Raw genomic sequence first — 23013 nt, 5'->3', positions numbered from 1 at the left:
CGAGCCGAGGGAACCTGGGGGTGGGGAGGAGGGGGATGCGGTAGGGGAGGTGCTCCTGGGTCCGCGCGGGTGGCGGGTGCCGCGCACTTATCCGTTGGCCAGCTGCGTTCCGGGATCAGCTACCAGACGGTCCCTGAGATGACGGGGAACCGGGCTGGGGGAGGATAGAGCCGAGACTGGAGGATCGATTGGCACCTCCGCCCACTTTTCCCACAACGCCTTCCCGAACGATAGGTTGGAAAGGCTCCTGGATCCAAACTCGCTGAGGTAAAATAGGTTTCAGCTCAGTGTCCGCCCCTCCGCATGCCCCCTCCCACCCCTCAGCTGTGTCTGGTGGGCCTACAAGCAACTTGCGACCAAAATTGGAGACAGAATCAAGTTTATGGAAGATGGTCTGTGATTCTCAGCCTCGTCGCTTCCTGCTACCAATTGCTATGGAAACACTGCCAGGCCCAGGCTTTTGAGTCCTTAATTACTTGATTTCGTTTATCCATGTTTATTACAAGCTCTGTGTTAAGTCTTGTGGAACATACAAAGACAGGAAAGGCGCTTTCCCTGCCCAGTAAAGACTTTACAATAAAAGTGATAGATGTGGACACAAATAATATACTATAAAAGCAGACTAAGCCTGCAAACCCACAAAATATAAAAGTTAATTTAGTCTCATTAAAAAAACCTAGAACAGAAAGCAAAAACTCCTTTAGATGACCGCGATAAATAAGAATATAATTTAGCTTCATATTATGGCCTATAAAAGAGAGATCAGTTAGGAAAGAGAAAGGAAAGGTAAAAATTGGAAAATATATAGACAATGTGAGTGAAAGAGACCCTAAGGGCGTGGGGGAGGGGGCATCAGAAGATTATTCACAGCTCATATACACAATGACAAACAGGTTGTGTGTGTGTGTGCATAGCTTTTAAAAAGTTTATACATACATATATTTCTATGTCTTTAAAAAGAGAAGTAGAAATAGTGGGGAATAGAAACACATAAAGCCACTAATTCACAGAGAAATATTAAAATTTTCTATTATAAAATTGCTGCTGAAGACTTTAATCAGTTACATTTTGCAATTTTAGGCATATTTGCAGAACTATGCAATTGTAGGTATAAAGGATGGGTTAAAATTATAGAAAAATAGGGTTCAATAAACTTGTCTTAGTCTGAGTTCTGTTTCCTATAAGCTGTTTGGCCTTGGGGAATTTCTTTACAGTAATTTCTCGAAGCCTCAGTTTTCTCATCCTCATCATAGGGAGAGCTGTTTCTACTTTATGGGCTTGTCTGAGTTTTAAATAAAATAAAACATAAATCACTTAGCCCAGTGCCCAGCTCTAAACAAGTAATAGGTATTATTACTATTATTCGTTTGTTTTAATCCTGCTATTTGTCTTCCTGGCCAATTAAGTTAAAGATTAGATTTCAGCCAATAGTATAGTTCCTCTCCTGACTTCACAGACCATGTACTTAAAGCTTGCAAGTTCTGGGTGAGTCTAAAAGAAATTATATTTCTTTTTCATAGGTATTTATGTTTGTGGGTGAACTGTGCATCTGATTCACAGTCCAGACAGACATTACCTGATAAGCTCCTGCAAACAGGAGGTTTGCAAAAGCAGAAAGGATGAATGAATTTCTTTCCTTAGTTACTGTTCAGTAGTTATAGATGGATAAGGATGACACATTTTTCCTTGCTAATAACCAACATCCCGATAGCAGCTCTTATAAAATACTTTTCACATTATCTGACTTGTATATGCTGACTCCTTAACCGATCCTTCCTTCCTCTTGACCTCCAGGTTTTTTTTGTTAGTTTGTTTGTTTGTTTTCACTTCGCAAAAGGGGCAGTCAGAAATGTCAACAGAAGCGTCCATACTAAATAGCCTGACGCCAGCAGTACCTTAAAGGTCAAGGTGAAAGTAATTTCCTCATCATTGTGCTGTGCTCTGACCTAGTCAGAAGCGGCAGCGCGCATCTAAGCAGGCCAAGGACCCAGTGGCTCCTGGCTTTTAGGTAAACAAAAAATTGCTAACTCTGATCTCCCCACACCATCCAAGGACACAGTTCACAGCCCCTTTTCCTAGTATTTGTCCAAGGTAGGCGGAGAGGAGGTGGGAAAAAAAAATGGAAGGGCATTGGGTCTGAGAGAACCAGTCTAAATCCTCATATGCATGTGAAGATAAACATTGCTTTTTATCTCACATCGAGATCATCTGGAAATTCGTTTTCATTGGGTTTTAGAGGGGGTTGTTGCAAAAAACAAATAAACTGATTCGAATAATATCTGGTAGACAGTGTTATTATTCATTTTATTTAGAGTTGGTTTAGAAACTTAGGACTGGGCCTTATCAAATCCCACTCCTCTTTTTTTTTTTTTTTGAGACGGAGTCTCGCTCTGTCGCCCAGGCTGGAGTGCAGTGGCGCGATCTCGGCTCACTGCAAGCTCCGCCTCCCGGGTTCACGCCATTCTCCTGCCTCAGCCTCCCGAGTAGCTGGGACTACAGGCGCCCGCTACCACGCCCGGCTAATTTTTTTGTATTTTTAGTAGAGACGGGGTTTCACCGTGTTAGCCAGGATGGTCTCGATCTCCTGACCTCGTGATCCGCCCGCCTCGGCCTCCCAAAGTGCTGGGATTACAGGCGTGAGCCACCGCGCCCGGCCATCCCACTCCTCTTTCCCCACTTCCCCTGGAGCTCAGAATGTTAAGACTACATGAAGCTGATTCAGGTCCCCCAGATTTGCACTGATATTGCTGGTAGACTCCTCTCCAATGACCAGGTTTCAAGAACTTTGATTGGGAGTTTCTTACAAAAAGTAGTTGTCAGTTATGCTCCCATTTCAAATGGCGGCAGTTGACAGAGTGGGCCAGAAAGAGGAAGGATCTGGACAATATCTAGTTTGAAAAAAGTATAGGAGATCACTTCTTCACAAGCCTACTATGAGCAGGCACTTTGCATATATTATCTGTGTTTGAAAATTGCACCAAGCCTGTAAGGAAGGTGTTATTATTCATACTTGATAGAAGATTCTACGGTGCATTAAGCATAATTCTCTAGACCCAAGAGAAAGAGTAGATAAGAGTCAGAGGCAGGAGTTAAACCTACCTGCCCCCAAAGGCCAGGGGTCTTTCCATAGTGCCATTCCTACTACCCTTGCAATGACACTTGTCAAGAGACCTGACTCAGAGACCACATATAATTGTACAGCTATTAAAGGAACACAACAATTAATTAAATCAACCAGCATGGTGTTCACTTGAAAGAACAGTATACATTACACCTATGTCCCTTTAGATATCTAATATATATCTCAAATTTCACATGTTCCAAAATGAGCCTTTGATCTTCCCAAGTGCCCCTTCCCCGACTGCCTTCTCTGTCTCCATTTATGGCAACTCCATCCTTTCTGCAATCAGTTCTTTATCTCATACTCCACATCCAAACCATCAGCCAATCCTGTAGACTCTACTGTCAAAACACATCTAGAATCGGACCACCTCTCACCACTTCCACTGCTATCCCAAGGAAGGGATAGCATTATCTCTTGCCTCCCAGTGGCTGTAGTCTCCTAGTAGATCTCCCTGTGTGACCCTTTTCCCTTTCTACAGTCTCTTCTCAGCTCAGCATCAGAGTGATTCATTGAATGGTTCCATTTCACTGAGAAAATGGCCTCCAGGGCCCTCGTGATCTTGGACTTGTTGTCTCTCTGGCTTCATCTGGGGTGCTGTCCTCTTTGTTCACTGTGCTTAAGGCCCACTGGTGTCCTTACTGTTCCTGAAACACACCAGGCACATTCCTCCCTCAGAGTGCACCTCTCCATGTGCTTACACTCCCATAGCACATACTATGCAACTGAGGCCATCCAAAGGCTGGACGTGGTAACTTACCTAACAATCCCACAAGGTAGACACTACTTGCATCATTCCTCTTGAAAGATGGGGAAATTGAAGTGTGAGGATTAAGGGACATAGAGAGAGTCTATGCTCTTAATCATTTAGCTTATGCGACCTCTAAAATGGATGGCTGGCAGTTATACACCACCATTTTACATTCCTGATATTTCTGAGCTTTTGATCTTTTTCATCTATTGGAAGTTGGATTTGAATGTGTATTTAAGATGTGAACTTTCAGGCATTTGCTATGCAATCCAATAACATTTTCTCTCTCTTTTGGTACAGAGCCTTTGTTTAGCCATCATGCTATTTTTATTTCGCACAACAAAGACATCCACTGACTTTAACATTTTTTCTGATTGGAAAGGGGACTTTATAATCCCTTCCTAACAATAACTGGTTCTGTTCCTCTCCCTCCCTTTTGTTCACCAACCTTTCATTCATCAATACAGGAATTCATGCATATGGAAGTATAGAAGTATAACAACATCTAGAGACTGCTGATTGCATTTACATGTTATATGAACTATATAATAGAGACAGAATAAGAGCAGATATCTGCTCTTAGCAATTGGTTTAAAGGAACAGAACTTCCAGTTTTTCTGTGAGTGAAAAAGTCCTTGAACGCATGGATAAAGATGCTCATTGCAAAAAGACTTTAAGGATAAAGGGAATGAGAGTGGGAAGGAGAGTGAATTTAGATAGATAGAAGGACCAAAGGAGTGAAAATGTGACAAGAAAGAGGTGATCAGAATCCTAAGAGTGGAGATGAGTACAGAGTGTAAAATTGAGAAAATCTACAAATCTTTAGTATTAGCCATCCAAATTCCAAATACTCATCAACCACAGGTTGTCACCAATTTTTCACCGATCTTTCTTTTCCCCCGTGAGAATGAATTTAATGCCTGTGAAAAAATGTTCAGTCATTTGAAAAAGTATAATGTCAGTGTTACAGTTTTTATTCATTTTTTTCTCTTTTATAAGCTTTAAGATAATTTTTTAAATATTTGTTTTTATAACCACTGGAACTAAAATCAGATGCTAATTAGTAAATATTAGCACATAATAGTTCCCACTTACTGAGCTGGTCTGTAAGCCAGGCACCCCACTTGGTTAAATCCATTGCCCACTGAATCCTCAAGAAAGCCTTAAGAGGTGTGTCCACTTTATGAAACAGGAAGCAGAGGCTCAGAGATGCTGAGTAATTAAGATGTAGGCTCCATGAAGACAATAGTTTTTGTTCTTTTTTGTCTTTTTAAAAATTGCCCTGTCCCCCACACGTACAGTGCCTGACACATAGTAGGTACTCAATAAATGTTTTTTGAATGATACATGAACTTGCTCACACATAAGTAAATACCAAACCAAGATTCAAAAATCAGGCTTGTCCAAAGTCTGTGTTCTTAATCATCTGCTGCTCTGCTTCCAGGATATTTAGCTCTTATATATGGCTCTTTGAGATTCCTGAGGCACATATTTAAATGAGTAGCCCAAAATAGAATGTGTTGTCCATTGTTTCTGCTGCGGGCACATTTTTAAATATAAACTCCTGGGTGTCCTTTATCCCCAAAATGAATATATCTTTATTATTTTTCTCATTGTAAGAGTTACACCAGCTCACTGAGAAATTTGAATGATACTAAAAGTATAGAAATCAGAACAAGGATTAGGGTAAGGCCAGTGAAGCTCTAGCTTCATGCATAAAATTTAAGGGGAAAGCAAAAACTCAGTAATCAAAATAAGCAATATTTTAATTCACTATTTTAAATATATAAATTAATGTAAAAAATTCATGATAAATGAAATAACAGAATTTTAAATAGAGACAAGTTCTGTGGGCCAGGATTTGGGTGAGTAGAGTGAGGCACTGGCTCTCAGGGTCACACAAGTACAGGGTCAGATACTGTCCATATTTACAATTTTGATATTTTGTTCATTATAGAATTTCCTGCATTTATTTGGAATTTTATAAAAATATATTGCATTAACATTTAATTTATCATAATAACTGAAAGTTGATTTTTTTGTTTTGTTTTTGTTTGTTTATTTTGGCAATCCTTAAGCTTTGCAGCTAAGGTTGAGTGCCTCAATCACCTAACCCTAATCCCAAACCTGGTAAAAATGAGAGACTGCACCAAATCACATGTAATCAAGATTCATGTTTGATGAACAGCATTTCAAACACCTCTCAGATTTTTGCATGCATTTTTTAATCCACACTATCCCTACTCTTTTGAAATGTTTTGTTTTTTAACCAATACCATGGAGAGAAGTAAATAGTGACTACAGCATCATTTTAAGGGCCAATTGGTAATTTATTTTATGGATATACCATAGTTATTTGGTCAACTCTGTATTTATGAAATGACATTGAACAAACATTATTGCACATGCTTTTTTGGCTGCTTGTCTGATTATTTTCTTGACATAAGATACCAGAAATGAAATTGCTGGGTCAAAGAGTATGTGTGTGCTCACTGCTTTTAAAAGCCATAAGGACTGTTAAGGAGTCATTGGCAGTTGAATTTAGCCCTTTTATATGATGTTCATAGAATTTTTAAAAAACATATTTTTTTTTCTTTCAACAGGGCCAGGAAACAAAATGTCCTCAAATTTATTGCCAACACTGAATTCTGGAGGTAAAAAGAAATCAATCAATATATTCTTGTTTGGGCCTGGCAGTGTTAGGCTCCATAACAGATTGTGAGCATAAGAAAAGGAGAATGTTACACCATAAATATAAAATGTAATGAGTTTATAAACTACCTGCAGAGAAGATTCTGTTCTACTTTTTAATTCAAAAAAAAATCTTCAAATCAGAGGGTGCATTAAATTGTCATATTTAGCCAGATTGCCCCAGTCTCTCATGACAGAAAACAATTAACTCAATTATTTGTCATAGTCAAGGACATACCTAATTAAACTTTATGAAAATCTGCCCTCTTCTTTCCTTTACCACCCTTTCTCATCTTATCCTTCTGCCTATTTTTTATTTTTATTTATTTTATTTTATTTAATTAATTACTTTTTTTGAGACGGAATTTCGTTCTTGTTGCCCAAGCTGGAGTGCATTGGCACAATCTTGGTTCACTGCAAACTCCGCCTCCTGGGTTCAAGTGATTCTCCTTCCTCAGCCTCCCAAGTAGCTGGGATTAGAGGCATGCACCACCACCCCCAGCTAATTTTGTGTTTTTAGTAGAGACAGGGTTTCACCATGTTGGCCAGGCTGGTCTCAAACTCCTGACCTCAGGTGATCCACCCACCTCGGCCTCCCAAAGACCTGGGATTACAGGCATGAGCTATCATGCCCAGCCTCCTTCTGCTTATTTATGAGCATACAAGGAATTAGTATTTATTGGTATATAAGGAATTACAATTTTCTCTTACAAATCTGACAAAAATTTAACATTTGGATAACACTAAGAGTTTGTAATAGGTAACAGGCACTCAGGCTCTCTATAGGCATTCTCTTTAAAGGAACATTTGACACTATTTGTATTTACAATGTAAAAGTTTGGCTGCAAGAGACAGAAAATATAAAACAACTGTGGCTTAAACATGATAGACGTTTGTTCTCTCTCAGGTTAAGTCTGGATACAAGCATTCCATATGGAGGTTCACATCAGGGGCCCAACTCCTTCTGGCCTGTTCCTGGGCTATGTTCTTGGTCCAAGACGGCTGCTTCCACACCAGTGATTACATCCATATTCCTGCCAGCCAGGAGAAAAGGGGAAGGGGGGACATGCCCTGAAGTTGCATTCACCACTTCCACTGACCTGCCTCCAAGGGAGGCTGAGAAACATAGCCTCTACTCTGAGTGTTCATTTAGGGTTCTATTCCTATAGAAGAAGGAAGAATGGATATTGGGGGTTCACTAGTAGTATCTGCTCCACTACCATTTTTTTAAAAAAAGCATTTAAAAGGAGCCATGTTTGGAATTTATTCTACAGATATGTATGCACAAGTGATTAAAGATGTGTGTACAGGAATATTTATTGCAGCATTGTTTACAATAGCAAAAGACTGGAATCAATCATAATGTCCATTGGAAAGGGTTGGTTATGTAAACTATAATACAACCAGGGAATGGGATAATGGGATACTAGACAGACAGCTTCTCTGTCACCCAAGCTGAAGTGCAGTGGCACCATCTCGGCTCACTGCAACCTCCGCCTCCTGGGGGTTCAAGCAATTCTCGTGCCTCAGCCTTCCGGGTAGCTGGAATTACAGGTGCCCATCACGCCTGGCTAATTTTTGTATTTTTAGTAGAGACGGGTTTTCCCCATGCTGGCCAGGCTAGTCTCCAACTCCTGACCTCAGGTGTTCCGCCCGCCTCGGTCTCCCAAAGTGCTGGGACTACAGGTGTGAGCCACCACACCCAGCCTAGTTATTTAGTTGTTTTTTTTTTTTGATGTCGTGAATATATATTTGCTGATATAAAAGGAACTCCTAGGTATATTGCTAACCGAAAAAAACAAAATGCAGAATATTAGACTAGTATGGATTGGATGATGCCTTTTTTAATTAAAGGATTTATATTACTTTGTCAAGAGCTGTGACAGGGCTAAGATTTTCCTCTACTTGCAAACTCATAAGTTAGCTTGCTACAGTTTCCTGGATGTTGACAAGAGATACAAAACTCTTGGGTCAGAGACAAACGACTTTATTACTCACAAAACAACAAGCAGCATGAGTTTTGACATATTTGGTACCAGTTCCCTAAGACCCATAGCCTTCTTTTAAGATTAATACAATTATATATTAATAACATAATATGAACCTTTGAACCCATCAGAACCCAAAGACGAGGATCTTCACAAGAAATTACAACCTGACAATAACTACATACCCTATCCCTTGGCTTTCATCACCTAAGCCAGGCACCATGTTGAAGTCTGTTTAGAATTTTTCTTTACTATTTTATTTGTATGTATAGTTTTATACTGTACATATGCAGTCTTAAAGAGCATATTTTTCATTTTAGTTTTAACTTTTAAAAAAGTATATCTTGTTGACTATCATATTTTAGAACTTTTTCAGTTAACATTATATGTATACATACATATATATTTATTTTAATCTTTTAAAAACAATTGTTTTTATAGACAAGGTCTTGCCATGTTGCCCAGGCTGGTCTTGAATTCTCGGGTTCAAGCGATCCACTTCAGTGTCCCAAACTATTGGGATTACAGGAGTGAGCCACCATGCCCAGCCAACATTATATTTTAAGATTCATTCATACTGTTGTATGGTTTAGATCATTCATTTTCACTGCTGTATAATATCGCAAAATGCAAATGTACCATAGTTTACAGTTGACACTTCTTTGGGTATTTGGGTTGTTTTCAGCTTATTGCTACTAAATGGTGCTGCTAATAAACATTCTTGTTCACATCTCCTGGTATATAAGAAAGTTTCTTTGCATGTATATCTAGGAATAGAATTGCTGAATCTGACGTTAGCTGAGTATTCAACTTCAGATAATAATGTCAAAGTGTTTTCCAAAGTAGTTGTGCCAATCATAACTCTACAAGAAATGTATTAGAGATCCTGTGGAATTATATCCTCTCCAAACACTTGGTATTGTCAAGTTTTTTAACGCTTTGCCAATCAAATGGGTGAAATTATGGTCTTTATTTGCATTTCCCTGATAACTAATGAAGTTGAACAACTCTTCATATGTTTATTGACCATAAATATTTCTTCTTCTGTTAAATGCCTGTTTAATACAGTCTTTTTTCTATTTTTCTTTAGGTTGTTAGTGCTCTTTATATTGATTTGCAGTTTTGTAGATGTGGTATATCCCAATTATGTCATCTCTATGGAGTACAAATATTTTCTCCCAGTTTTAATTTATCTTTCAATTTGTTTATGGCGTCTTTTGATGAACAAAGTCTTTAATCTTAATATAGCTGAATTTATCAATATTTTCTTGTATAGTTACTACTTTTTGTGTTTTTAAGAAATCTTTCCGGCCGGGCGCGGTGGCTCACGCCTGTAATCCCAGCACTTTGGGAGGCCGAGGCGGGCGGATCACGAGGTCAGGAGATCGAGACCATCCTGGCTAACACGGTGAAACCCCGTCTCTACTAAAAATACAAAAAATTAGCCGGGCGTGATGGCGGGCGCCTGTAGTCCCAGCTACTCGGGAGGCTGAGGCAGGAGAATGGCGTGAACCCGGGAGGCGGAGCTTGCAGTGAGCCGAGATCGCGCCACTGCACTCCAGCCTGGGCGACAGAGCGAGACTCCGTCTCAAAAAAAAAAAAAAAAAAAAAAAAAAAAAGAAATCTTTCCCTAGCAAAGGCCTAAATGATAAAACCTATATGTTCTACTGTTTGTTTTAAAGGTTTTTGGGGGACAATTTTATCCTTATTTCATCTGTAGTTAATTTTTGTATGGAGTGTGAGGTAAAGATCCAATTTCCTTTTATTCCATGAGAATAACCATTTTCCCCAACTCATTTTTTGAACAGTCTCTCCTTTCCCCACGTATGGATATGTTCCTGAGATTTCCATTCTAGTCCATTAGTGAATTTGTCTTTCCCTTTACTGTAGCTCCATAATGATACACAGCAGAGCAATCTCCCCATCCTGTTCCTCTTGGGAAGGGTTCTCACTATTCTTGTCTCTTGGTTTTCCTTAGTAACTTTAGAATTTACTTATCAAGTTTATTTAGAGAAACTCCTATGGGACTATGTACTTATATTACTGTGAATCCATTGATCATTCGTGGAGAATTGGCATTTTTATGAAATCATGTCTCTCTATCCACAAACATGACTCATCTCTCTATTAATTTAGATCTACTTTAATGTATTTTAAGATTATGTTATGCAGTTATTTCAATTCTGCAGTTTTTTAGTGCCTTTTATATACTAACCTAGCTGCTCGGGGTTCAAATATGAATACATCAGTACGATTGGAGACAGTAAAAGCCATGATTTCTAAAAAGATACTTAATATTGGTATGTACTCCAAATATGATTTTAAAAAAAACAAAATCAAGTCCAGAAACAACACCAAAAAATGAAGAAACAAATGGAAGGAAGAAAGGAGGGAAAGAAGGAAGGAAAAATGAGTGCTTGAGGGAAAATACCTCATATGCAATCTATTAGGGAATTCTGTTGGTTCTCCCTTCAGAATGTACTCAGAACCCAACCACTTTTCACCATTTTACTCCTACCATGCTGGTCTGAGCCCATTACCTCTTACCTGAACTAGTCTTATCTCAATCCTTGACTCCCCCACTCCAAGTCTCTTCTTATCCAACTACAAAGTATTAAGTAGGTCAGACCACATTCCTTCTCTGTTCAAAGCCCTCCAATGCTTCTCTAGTTTACTGAGGGTCATTGCCACAGTCTTCAAGACTGCCTACAAGATACTAAGTAATTATCCTTGCTACTACAGTCCCCCGACCCCATTTATTTCACTCCAGCTACACTAGCCTTTCTTGAACACACACAAGAGATGATCCTGCCTCAGGACCTTTGCATTGGCTGTTGCCACAGCCAGTACCTCTCTTCCTCAGATATCCACTTGACTGGTTCTCTCAACTCCTTTAAATACCACTTGATCAATGAGACCCATTCTGAGCACTCTACTTAAAATTGTTCACCCCAGCCCTCCTATACTCTGCTTTATTTTTCCCACAGAACTTTATTACTTTAAAACATAAAAGTTACTTTATTATATTAATGTTTATACTTTCTATTTCCAAACCTGCCACTTCACCTCAGTATAAGATCTTCAAGAGCAGCCATCTTTGTTTTGTTCACCAGTGTAACATCAGTTCCTAAAACACTACCTGGCACATAGTTGAGGCTTCATTGGTATTTGTTGAATGAATGAATGAGTGGATGAATGAATTAATGAATAAATAGAAGAATTAGGACAAGACAAATAGAGTGTCAGTAAGGAGCAAGTCTAGGAAAGGAGTGAGACTGTGTGAGACACAATAATGGCCCCCCAAATGTGTCCACATTCTAATCCCTGGAACCTGTAAATACGTTACCTTACATGGCAAAAGGGACTTTGCAAATATGATTAAGTTAATTACCTTGATATGTGAAGTTTATCCTGGATTAGCCAACGGGCCTAATATAATCCAAGAGTCTTTTTATTCAAAGACCGAGAAGGTGATGTGACAATGGAAGTAGAGGCTAAAGTGATGCACTTTGAAGATGGAGGAAGAGACCACAAACCAAGGAATGCAGGCAGCCTCTAACCGCTGGAAAGAGAAAGGAAACTGATTCTCACCTGGAGCCTCCAGAAGGAACACAGCTCTATCAACATCCTGATTTTATGTTCAAAGGACTCATTTCAGACTTCTGGCCTCCAGAAGTGTAAGAAAATAAATTTGCATTGTTTTAAACCACTAGGTTTGTGGTAATTTGTTACAGCGGCAATAGGAAACTAATACAGTGAGGCAGAGAAGAGAAAGCCTTCTCTCAAGGTTGTTAATTAGTAATGTCAGGGATTTGCAAGGCAACTTAGAGAAGAATATAATAGTAACAAAAGGAAGAGATCTAGAGTTTAGAGTTTAGAGTAGCCAGGATTCAGCTACTAGAATTTGATTTGTAGATCTAAGCAGACCCCTTATTGCTAAAATGGAGTATTGGAGAGAGGTTGAGCCTAGCATCCAGTTTGCTAAAGAGCTGGTAGAATGAGACTCTGTGTTGAGGTAGAAGACATGATTAATGGTGGAATTTGATGTACATTGCAGGTATGGAGTGCTGTAAGGGGTTGAATTTAGACCCCAAAAGATATTTCCACCAAGAGCCTGAAAATGTGACCTTGTTTGGAAAGGGGGATCTTTGCAAAAGTAATTAAAGTAAGGATCTCAAGATGAGATCTTCTTGGATTTAGGACAAGGGCTAAATCCAATTACTAGTGTCCTTATGAGAGAACAGAAAGGAAGATTTGAGATACAGACACACAGAGGGGAAGGTCATGTGAAGAATGGAGGAAGAGATTGGAGTGACGGATCTACAATCCAAGGAATCCCAGGAATTTCACTACCAGAAGCTAGGTTAAAGTCATGGAATAGATTCCCCCTCAGAGCCTCCAGAAGGAACCAACGCTGCTAACACCTTGATTTTGAACTTGTGGCCTCCAGAACTGTGAGAGACTACATTTCTGTTGTTTTAAGCCACCCTGTTTGTGGTAATCTGCTACAGCAGCCCTAGTCCTATGTGACTAGGAAAGAAATACAGGGAGAAGTGTTGCCTAGGGACTAGTTCATGTGGTGAGTTTATAATATAGGAAATTTGGTGTAGCGGGTTGAATAGTGGCCCTCCACAAATGGTTGGCCTTCCTATTCTAACCTCTGGAAACTGGGAATGTGGCCTTATTTGGGAAAAGGATCTTTGCAAATGTAATTAAGATAAGGATCTCAAGATGAGACCACCCTGAATTTAGGGTGGGCCCTAAATTCAATAATAAGTGTCCTTATAAAAGAAAGAAAAGGAGAAGGCCATGTGAAGTTGGAGGCAGAGGTTGGAATTATCCAGCCAATGAATGTCTAGAGCCATCAGAAGCTAGAACTGTGGAAGGATTCTCCCCTAGAGGCTTCACCAAGAGAGCATGGCTCTGCCATCACCTTGATTTCAGATATCTGACCTCCAGAATGGAGAGAATACATTTCTGTTGTTTTAAACTACCAATTTTGTGATATCTTATTATGGAAACAAGAGGAAACTAATATACTTGGTGTTCAGAAATTTAGTTTTCTTCTATTTCTCTGTAAACTGAAATAAACTCAGCTTTGAACTTGGAGGGACAAAAATATCATCTTGTCAATTCCAAGACAGTTAACCTTGGTCAGTAGAGATTTTAACTCAGGCATTAAAGATTTTAAGACACTTGGGGAGGAGCCAAGATGGCCGAATAGGAACAGCTCCCGTCTACAGCTCCCAGCATGAGCAACGCAGAAGACGGGTGATTTCTGCATTTCCATCTGAGGTACCGGGTTCATCTCACTAGGGAGTGCCAGACAGTGGGCGCAGGTCAGTGGGTGCACACACTGTGCATGAGCTGAAGCAGGGCGAGGCATTGCCTCACTCGGGAAGCACAAGGGGTCAGGGAGTTCCCTTTCCTAGTCAAAGAAAGGGGTGACAGACGGCACCTGGAAAATCGGGTCACTCCCACCCGAATACTGTGCTTTTCCGATGGGCTTAAAAAACAGCGCACCAGGAGATTATATCCCGCACATTGCTCGGAGGGTCCTATGCCCACGGAGTCTCGCTGATTGCTAGCACAGCAGTCTGAGATCAAACTGCAAGGTGGCAGTGAGGCTGGGGGAGGGGCGCCCGCCATTGCCCAGGCTTGCTTAGGTAAACAAAGCAGCTGGGAAGCTCGAACTGGGTGGAGCCCACCACAGCTCAAGGAGGCCTGCCTGCCTCTGTAGGCTCCACCTCTGGGGGCAGGGCACAGACAAACAAAAAGACAGCAGTAACCTCTGCAGACTTAAATGTCCCTGTCTGACAGCTTTGAAGAGAGCAGTGGTTCTCCCAGCAGGCAGCTGGAGATCTGAGAACGGGCAGACTGCCTCCTCAAGTGGGTCCCTGACCCCTGACCCCCGAGCAGCCTAACTGGGAGTCACCCCCCAGCAGGGGCAGACCGACACCTCACACAGCTGGGTACTCCAACAGACCTGCAGCTGAGGGTCCTGTCTGTTAGAAGGAAAACTAACAAACAGAAAGGACATCCACAGCAAAAACCCATCTGTACATCACCATCATCAAAGACCAAAAGTAGATAAAACCACAAAGATGGGGAAAAAACAGAGCAGAAAAACTGGAAACTCTAAAAAGCAGAGCACCTCTCCTCCTCCAAAGGAACGCAGTTCCTCACCAGCAACGGAACAAAGCTGGATGGATAATGACTTTGACGAGCTGAGAGAAGAAGGCTTCAGATGATCAAATTACTCTGAGCTATGGGAGGAAATTCAAACCAAAGGCAAAGAAGTTGAAAACTTTGAAAAAAGTTTAGAAGAATGTATAACTAGAATAACCAATACAGAGAAGTGCTTAAAGGAGCTGATGGAGCTGAAAACCAAGGCTCGAGAACTACGTGAAGAATGCAGAAGCCTCAGGAGCTGATGCAATCAACTGGAAGAAAGGGTATCAGCGATGGAAGATGAAGTGAATGAAATGAAGCGAGAAGGGAAGTTTAGAGAAAAAAGAATAAAAAGAAACGAGCAAAGCCTCCAAGAAATATGGGACTATGTGAAAAGACCAAATCTATGTCTGATCAGTGTACCTGAAAGTGACGGGGAGAATGGAACCAAGTTGGAAAACACTCTGCAGGATATTATCCAGGAGAACTTCCCCAATCTAGCAAGGCAGGCCAACATTCAGATTCAGGAAATACAGAGAACGCCACAAAGATACTCCTTGAGAAGAGCAACTCCAAGACACATAATTGTCAGATTCACCAAAGTTGAAATGAAGGAAAAAATGTTAAGGGCAGCCAGAGAGAAAGGTCGGGTTACCCACAAAGCGAAGCCCATCAGACTAACAGTGGATCTCTCGGCAGAAACCCTACAAGCCAGAAGAGAGTGGGGGCCAATATTCAACATTCTTAAAGAAAAGAATTTTCAACCCAGAATTTCATATCCAGCCAAACTAAGCTTCATAAGTGAAGGAGAAATAAAATACTTTACAGACAAGCAAATGCTGAGAGATTTTGTCACCACCAGGCTTGCCCTACAAGAGCTCCTGAAGGAAGCGCTAAACATGGAAAGGAACAACAAATACCAGCCACTGCAAAATCATGCCAAAATGTAAAGACCATCGAGACTAGGAAGACACTGCATGAACTAACGAGCAAAATAACCAGCTAACATCATAATGACAGGATCAAATTCACACATAACAATATTAACCTCAAATGTAAGTGGACTAAATGCTCCAATTAAAAGGCACAGACTGGCAAATTGGATAAAGAGTCAAGACCCATCAGTGTGCTGTATTCAGGAAACCCATCTCACGTGCAGAGACACACATAGGCTCAAAATAAAAGGATGGAGGAAGATCTACCAAGCAAATGGAAAACAAAAAAAGGCAGGGGTTGCAATCCTAGTCTCTGATAAAACAGACTTTAAAGCAACAAAGATCAAAAGAGACAAGGCCATTACATAATGGTAAAGGGATCAATTCAACAAGAAGAACTAACTATCCTAAATATATATGCACCCAATACAGGAGCACCCAGATTCATAAAGCAAGTCCTGAGTGACCTAGAAAGAGACTTAGACTCCCACACATTAATAATGGGAGACTTTAACACCCCACTGTCAACATTAGACAGATCAATGAGACAGAAAGTCAACAAGCATACCCAGGAATTGAACTCACCTCTGCACCAAGCAGACCTAATAGATATCTACAGAACTCTCCACCCCAAATCAACAGAATATACATTTTTTTCAGTACCACACCATACCTGTTCCAAAATTGACCACATACTTGGAAGTAAAGCTCTCCTCAGCAAATGTAAAAGAACAGAAATTATAACAAACTATCTCTCAGACCACAGTGTAATCAAACTAGAACTCAGGATTAAGAATCTCACTCAAAACCGCTCAACTACATGGAAACTGAACAACCTGCTCCTGAATGACTACTGGGTACATAACGAAATGAAGGTAGAAATAAAGATGTTCTTTGAAACCAACGAGAACAAAGACACAACATACCAGAATCTCTGGGACGCATCCAAAGCAGTGTGTAGAGGGAAATTTATAGCACTAAATGCCCACAAGAGAAAGCAGGAAAGATCCAAAATTGACACCCTAACATCACAATTAAAAGAACTAGAAAAGCAAGAGCAAACACATTCATAAGCTAGCGGAAGGCAAGAAATAACTAAAATCAGAGCAGAACTGAAGGAAATAGAGACACAAAAAACCCTTCAAAAAATTAATGAATCCAGGAGCTGGTTTTTTGAAAGGATCAACAAAATTGATAGACCGCTAGCAAGACTAATAAAGAAGAAAAGAGAGAAGAATCAAATAGACACAATAAAAAATGATAAAGGGGATATCACCACCGATCCCGCAGAAATACAAACTACCATCAGAGAATATTACAAACACCTCTACTCAAATAAACTAGAAAATCTAGAAGAAATGGATAAATTCCTTGACACATACACTCTCCCAAGACTAAACCAGGAAGAAGTTGAATCTCTGAATAGACCAATAACAGGAGCTGAAATTGTGGCAATAATCAATAGCTTACCAACCAAAAAGAGTCCAGGACCAGATGGATTCACAGCCGAATTCTACCAGAGGTACAAGGAGGAACTGGTACCATTCCTTCTGAAACTATTCCAATCAATAGAAAAAGAGGGAATCCTCCCTAACTCATTTTATGAGGCCAGCATCATCCTGATACCAAAGCCGGGCAGAGACACAACCAAAAAAGAGAATTTTAGACCAATATCCTTGATGAACATTGATGCAAAAATCCTCAATAAAATACTGGCAAACCAAATCCAGCAGCACATCAAAAAGCTTATCCACCATGATCAAGCGGGCTTCATCCCTGGGATGCAAGCCTGGTTCAATATACACAAATCAATAAATGTAATCCAGCATATAAACAGAACCAAAGACAAAAACCACATGATTATCTCAATAGATGCAGAAAAGACCTTTGACAAAATTCAACAACCCTTCTGGCTAAAAACTCTCAATAAATTAGGTATTGATGGGACGTATCTCAAAATAATAAGAGCTATCTATGACAAACCCACAGCCAATATTATACTGAATGGGCAAAAACTGGAAGCATTCCCTTTGAAAACTGGAACAAGACAGGGATGCCCTCTCTCACCACTACTATTCAACATAGTGTTGGAAGTTCTGGCCAGGGCAATCAGGCAGGAGAAGGAAATAAAGGGTATTCAATTAGGAAAAGAGGAAGTCAAATTGTCCCTGTTTGCAGATGACTTGATTGTATATCTAGAAAACCCCATTGTCTCAGCCCCAAATCTCCTTAAGCTGGTAAGCAACTTCAGCAAAGTCTCAGGATACAAAATCAATGTGCAAAAATCACAAGCATTCTTATACACCAATAACAGACAAACAGAGGACCAAATCAGGAGTGAACTCTCATTCACAATTGCTTCAAAGAGAATAAAATACCTAGGAATCCAACTTACAAGGGATGTGAAGGACCTCTTCAAGGAGAACTACAAACCACTGCTCAAGGAAATAGAAGAGGATACAAACAAATGGAAGAACATTCCATGCTCATGGATAGGAAGAATCAATATCGTGAAAATGGCCATACTGCCCAAGGTAATTTACAGATTCAATGCCATCCCCATCAAGCTACCAGTGACTTTCTTCACAGAATTGGAAAAAACTACTTTAAAGTTCATATGGAACCAAAAAAGAGCCTGCATCGCCAAGTCAATCCTAAGCCAAAAGAACAAAGCTGGAGGCATCACACTACCTGACTTCAAACTATACTACAAGGCTACAGTAACCAAAACAGCATGGTACTGGTACCAAAACAGAGATATAGATCAATGGAACAGAACAGAGCCCTCAGAAATAATGCCACATATCTACAACTATCTGATCTTTGACAAACCTGAGAAAAACAAGCAATGGGGAAAGGATTCCCTATTTAATAAATGGTGCTGGGAAAACTGGCTAGCCGTATGTAGAAAGCTGAAACTGGATCCCTTCCTTACACCTTATACAAAAATTAATTCAAGATGGATTAAAGACTTAAACGTTAGACCTAAAACCATAAAAACCCTAGAAGAAAACCTAGGCATTACCATTCAAGACATAGGCATGGGCAAGGGCTTCATGTCTAAAACACCAAAAACAATGGCAACCAAAGCCAAAATTGACAAATGGGATCTAATTAAACTAAAGAGCTTCTGCACAGCAAAAGAAACTACCATCAGAGTGAACAGGCAACCTACAAAATGGGAGAAAATTTTCACAACCTACTCATCTGACAAAGGGCTAATATCCAGAATCTACAATTAACTCAAACAAATTTACAAGAAAAAAACAACCCCATCAAAAAGTGGGTGAAGGACATGAACAGACACTTCTCAAAAGAAGACATTTATGCAGCCAAAAAACACATGAAAAAATGCTCACCATCACTGGCCATCAGGGAAATGCAAATCAAAACCACAATGAGATACCATCTCACACCAGTTAGAATGGCAATCATTAAAAAGTCAGGAAACAACAGGTGCTGGAGAGGATGTGGAGAAATAGGAACAGTTTTACACTGTTGGTGGGACTGTAAACTAGTTCAACCATTGTGGAAGTCAGTGTGGTGATTCCTCAGGGATCTAGAACTAGAAATACCATTTGACCCAGCCATCCCATTACTGGGTATATACCCAAAGGACTATAAATCATGCTGCTATAAAGACACATGCACACGTATGTTTATTGCGGCATTATTCACAATAGCAAAGACTTGGAACCAACCCAAATGTCCAACAATGATAGACTGGATAAAGAAAATGTGGCACATATACACCATGGAATACTATGCAGCCATAAAAAATGATGAGTTCACGTCCTTTGTAGGGACATGGATGAAATTGGAAATCATCATTCTCAGTAAACTATCGCAAGAACAAAAAACTAAACACCACATATTCTCACTCATAGGTGGGAATTGAACAATGAGAACACATGGACACAGGAAGGGGAACATCACACTCTGGGGACTGTTGTGGAGTTGGGGGAAGGGGGAGGGATAGCATTGGGAGATATACCTAATGCTAGATGACAAGTTAGTGGGTGCAGCACACCAGCATGGCACATGTATACATATGTAACTAACCTGCACATTGTGCACATGTACCCTAAAACTTAAAGTATAATAATAATAAATTTTAAAAAAAAAAGACACTTGGGATAGGGCAGAATCTAAGTTTGTAGAGTTTCTCTTGGGAGAAGAGAAGGCTGATTGGGGAAGAGGTGTCCAGCCCACCAATTACTCATCCCCTGGAGGACAACAGTGGCTCCATATTGGGATGTCTGGGGTCCAGCCCTGGCCTGGGAGTGATGGTATATAAGGCATAGGTCCATGGACTCTGTAAACACCACTGTATTAGGCAGAACTCTCCAGAAAAACAGAACCAATAAGAAGGAGATTTACTGTGAGTAATTGGCTCATATAATTATGGAGGCTGAGAAGTCCCATGATTTGCCATCTATACGCTGGAGACCCAGGAGAGCTGGTGATGTAATTCAGTCAGACTCAGAAAGCCTGAGAAGCAGGGGAACTGATGGTGTGAGTTCCAGTCTCAGCATAGGAGAAGATGAGATGAGATGTCCCAGTTCAAGCAGTGAGGCAGAAAAGAAGGGGTTACTTCCTAATTCCTCAGCCTTTTCTACTCAGACCCTCAAGAGATTGGATGAGACTCACCCACATGGATGAGGGCAGTCTACTTTACGGAGCCCACCAATTCAAATGCTAATCTCACCTGGAAATACCCTCACAGACACAACCAGAAATAACGTTTAATCTGGGAACCCATGGCCCAGTCAAGTTGACGTACACAATTAACCATCACAGGCACCTGGCCCCAGGTCCTTTTGAGTCCTCAATCTCTGTGGCTACCTCCTGGTCTTCAGCCTGTTGGCTTTGCTCGTCCACACTTCTGCTGTCCCAGAGTCTAGCTGCCTGGACCCACCCTCAGCTGTTTCTACTTCATGTTTTTAAGGCCTAAAATTTTATGTGCTGCCTTGACATATTTCAGCCTCACAGGGCCCCAAAAGCCTAACCATAAATCCTCTTGCTCTTGCCAAATATGACGTCCACCTAGCAGGAAACTCTCCCTGCCTGGCTAGTTCCTCTATCAATTGGACCAGCTGCATTCCACCTGGTCTTCAACCTAATGGGTTTCACTGCACTGTCAGCCATGAAATTATTCAAACAAGTCAATCACATCCTCCTGTGGGGACCAGGGGACACCTCAGCCTTTTATTACTACAAAGTTGCCTCCCACCACTGGTGATTCACTGTGATCCTGAGTGCAATTCCCATGTGGCACTGCATTGCAGGCAGCATTCTCCTCCCCCAGGCTATGAGTATATATGACTTATAAACTGCTTTCAGTCTCATATGTCCAGTGTTGGGTATCATGTGTTCAGCCATCTCGTAGTATTTAGGATAGGGGATTCACTCCATCACCATCAGGGTGAATAGGAGATGATCAGAGTACTCTGTGTTGAACCCAAGACTTCCACTCTGCAATTTTCTTTCTCTCTAACTCATGACTTACAGAAAAATGTGTCTGGAGTTTCTATAATCCCAGCCACTCCCACTTTCTACACTGAATCTTTGGGCAAATGGCTGCTTCTCAGGTAGACTTTAAGCTCCAGTCCATTAATTCCTTAAACTTTGGTCCACTAGCTCTTAGTCCTGGATGTACATTACAGCCACCTGGGGGACTCTCAAAATATTCCAGTGCTGATGTTTCCTTGACAAATTAAGTCAGAATATCTGGAGGTGGGTGGAGCCAAAATGATTCTAGTGATTTGGGGCAAGAATCATTGAGTTTCTTCATAGGCCCTCTGCTTGCTGGGAGGATGCGGAGTCTTTTTGTAAGGTTGAGGTGGACATGGGATGTGGGGTAAGAGTTGGGGAATGTGTCTTCAGGAATCCTCTTCCTATCTCTGATTTAAGGTGTCAACTCCAGGCTCCCAGTATTCTTGGTTATATGGTTTGGCTCTGTGTCCCTACCCAAATCTCATCTCAAATTATAAACCCCACATGTCAAAGGAGGGACCCGTAATCCCCATGTGTTGAGGGAGAGAGGTGATTGGATCATGGGGGCGTTTTCCCCCATGCTCTTGTGATAGTGAGTGAGATCTCACAAGATCTGATGATTTTATACATGTTTGGAAGTTCCTCCTTCATGCTTCTCTCTCCTGCCACCTTGTGAAGAAGGTGCTTGCTTCCCCTTAGCCTTCTACCATGATTGTAAGTTTCCCGAGGTCTTCCCAGCTATGCAGAACTGTGAGTCAATTAAACCTCTTTCCTTTGTAAACTACCGAGTCTCAGAGAAGTTCTTTACAGCACTGTGAAAATAGACAATTACACTTGACCTTGACTATTGGTTTTGAAAGCCAAGATTTCCATCCTGCCACATCCCAAGAGTTAGAAAGTAAGAAATAAAGAAATAAAGAGAGAGAAAGTTTTTTTGTCATATCAAATGTTATAAATAAAAACAGGAAGTCCATGCAGAAATTCAACTGACTTTTCTTTTTCTTTTTTTTTTTTTTGAGATGGAGTTTCACTCTTGTTGCCCAGGCTGGAGTGCAATGGCATGATCTCGGCTCACCGCAACTTCTGTCTCCCATGTTCAAGTGATTCTCCTGACTTAGCCTCCCAAGTAGCTGGGATTACAGGCATGAACCACCACACCCGGCTAATTTTGTATTCTTCGTAGAGATGGGGTTTCTCCACGTTGGTCACGCTGGTCTCGAACTCCCGACCTCAGGTTATCCACCCACCTCGGCCTCCCAAAGTGCTGGGATTATAGGCGTGACCACCGCGCCTGGCCCTCTTTTGCTTTTTTAATGGCCAGCCTTCATTTTTTATTAAGTGTAGAACAATTATGTGCAACCATCACTACAGCCAATTTTAGAACATTTTCACTAATTCAAAAAGAAACCTGCACCCCTCAGCCATCAACCCCTAGGCCCCATCCACCCTCCAGCCCCAAGCAACTACTCATCTACTTTCTATCTCCATGAATATGCCTATTCTGGATATTTTATATAAATGGAATCATATAATGTGTGGTCCTTTGTTACTGGCTTCTTTTACTTAACATGTTTCCAATGTTCATCCATGTTGTAGCATATATTGTACTTCATTCCTTTCTCTGGGCAAATAAGAGTTCCTTGTATGGATATACTGCATTTTGTTTATCATTCATCAGTTGATGGATATTGTATTAATCTGTTCTCATGCTGCTAATAAAGACATACCCAGGCTGGCTAATTTATAAATGAAAGAGATTTAATGGATTCACAGTTCCACATGGTTGGGGAGGCCTCATAATTATGGTGGAAAGTGAAAGAGGAGGAAAGTCACGTCTTATATGGTGGCAGGCAAGACAGT

General features: G+C 40.7%; 1 protein-coding gene across 4 annotated transcripts in view; it reads left to right on the top strand.

The window, feature by feature from the left end:
• The window catches only part of CCDC38 (coiled-coil domain containing 38), a 75186-nt gene that overhangs the window by 146 nt on the left and 52027 nt on the right, over positions 1–23013 (top strand). The window contains exons 2-3 of one of the 4 annotated variants that reach the window (XM_063593578.1): positions 6476–6526; positions 12013–19292. In XM_063593578.1, the coding sequence (XP_063449648.1) occupies positions 17016–18899 (1884 nt within the window). In that variant the 5' untranslated portion in view covers positions 6476–6526; positions 12013–17015 and the 3' untranslated portion in view covers positions 18900–19292. Of the gene's footprint in view, positions 1–16; positions 268–6475; positions 6527–7470; positions 19293–23013 lie in introns of those variants that run through there. The other 3 variants (XM_063593577.1, XM_055096008.2, XM_003808247.7) reach the window with 3 other exon arrangements.

Source organism: Pan paniscus, chromosome 10 (genome assembly GCF_029289425.2).
Source record: "Pan paniscus chromosome 10, NHGRI_mPanPan1-v2.0_pri, whole genome shotgun sequence".
Lineage (NCBI taxonomy): Eukaryota > Metazoa > Chordata > Mammalia > Primates > Hominidae > Pan > Pan paniscus.
The sequence above is the reverse complement of the archived record's forward strand: the minus strand, read 5'-3'. Positions and strand labels throughout refer to the sequence as shown.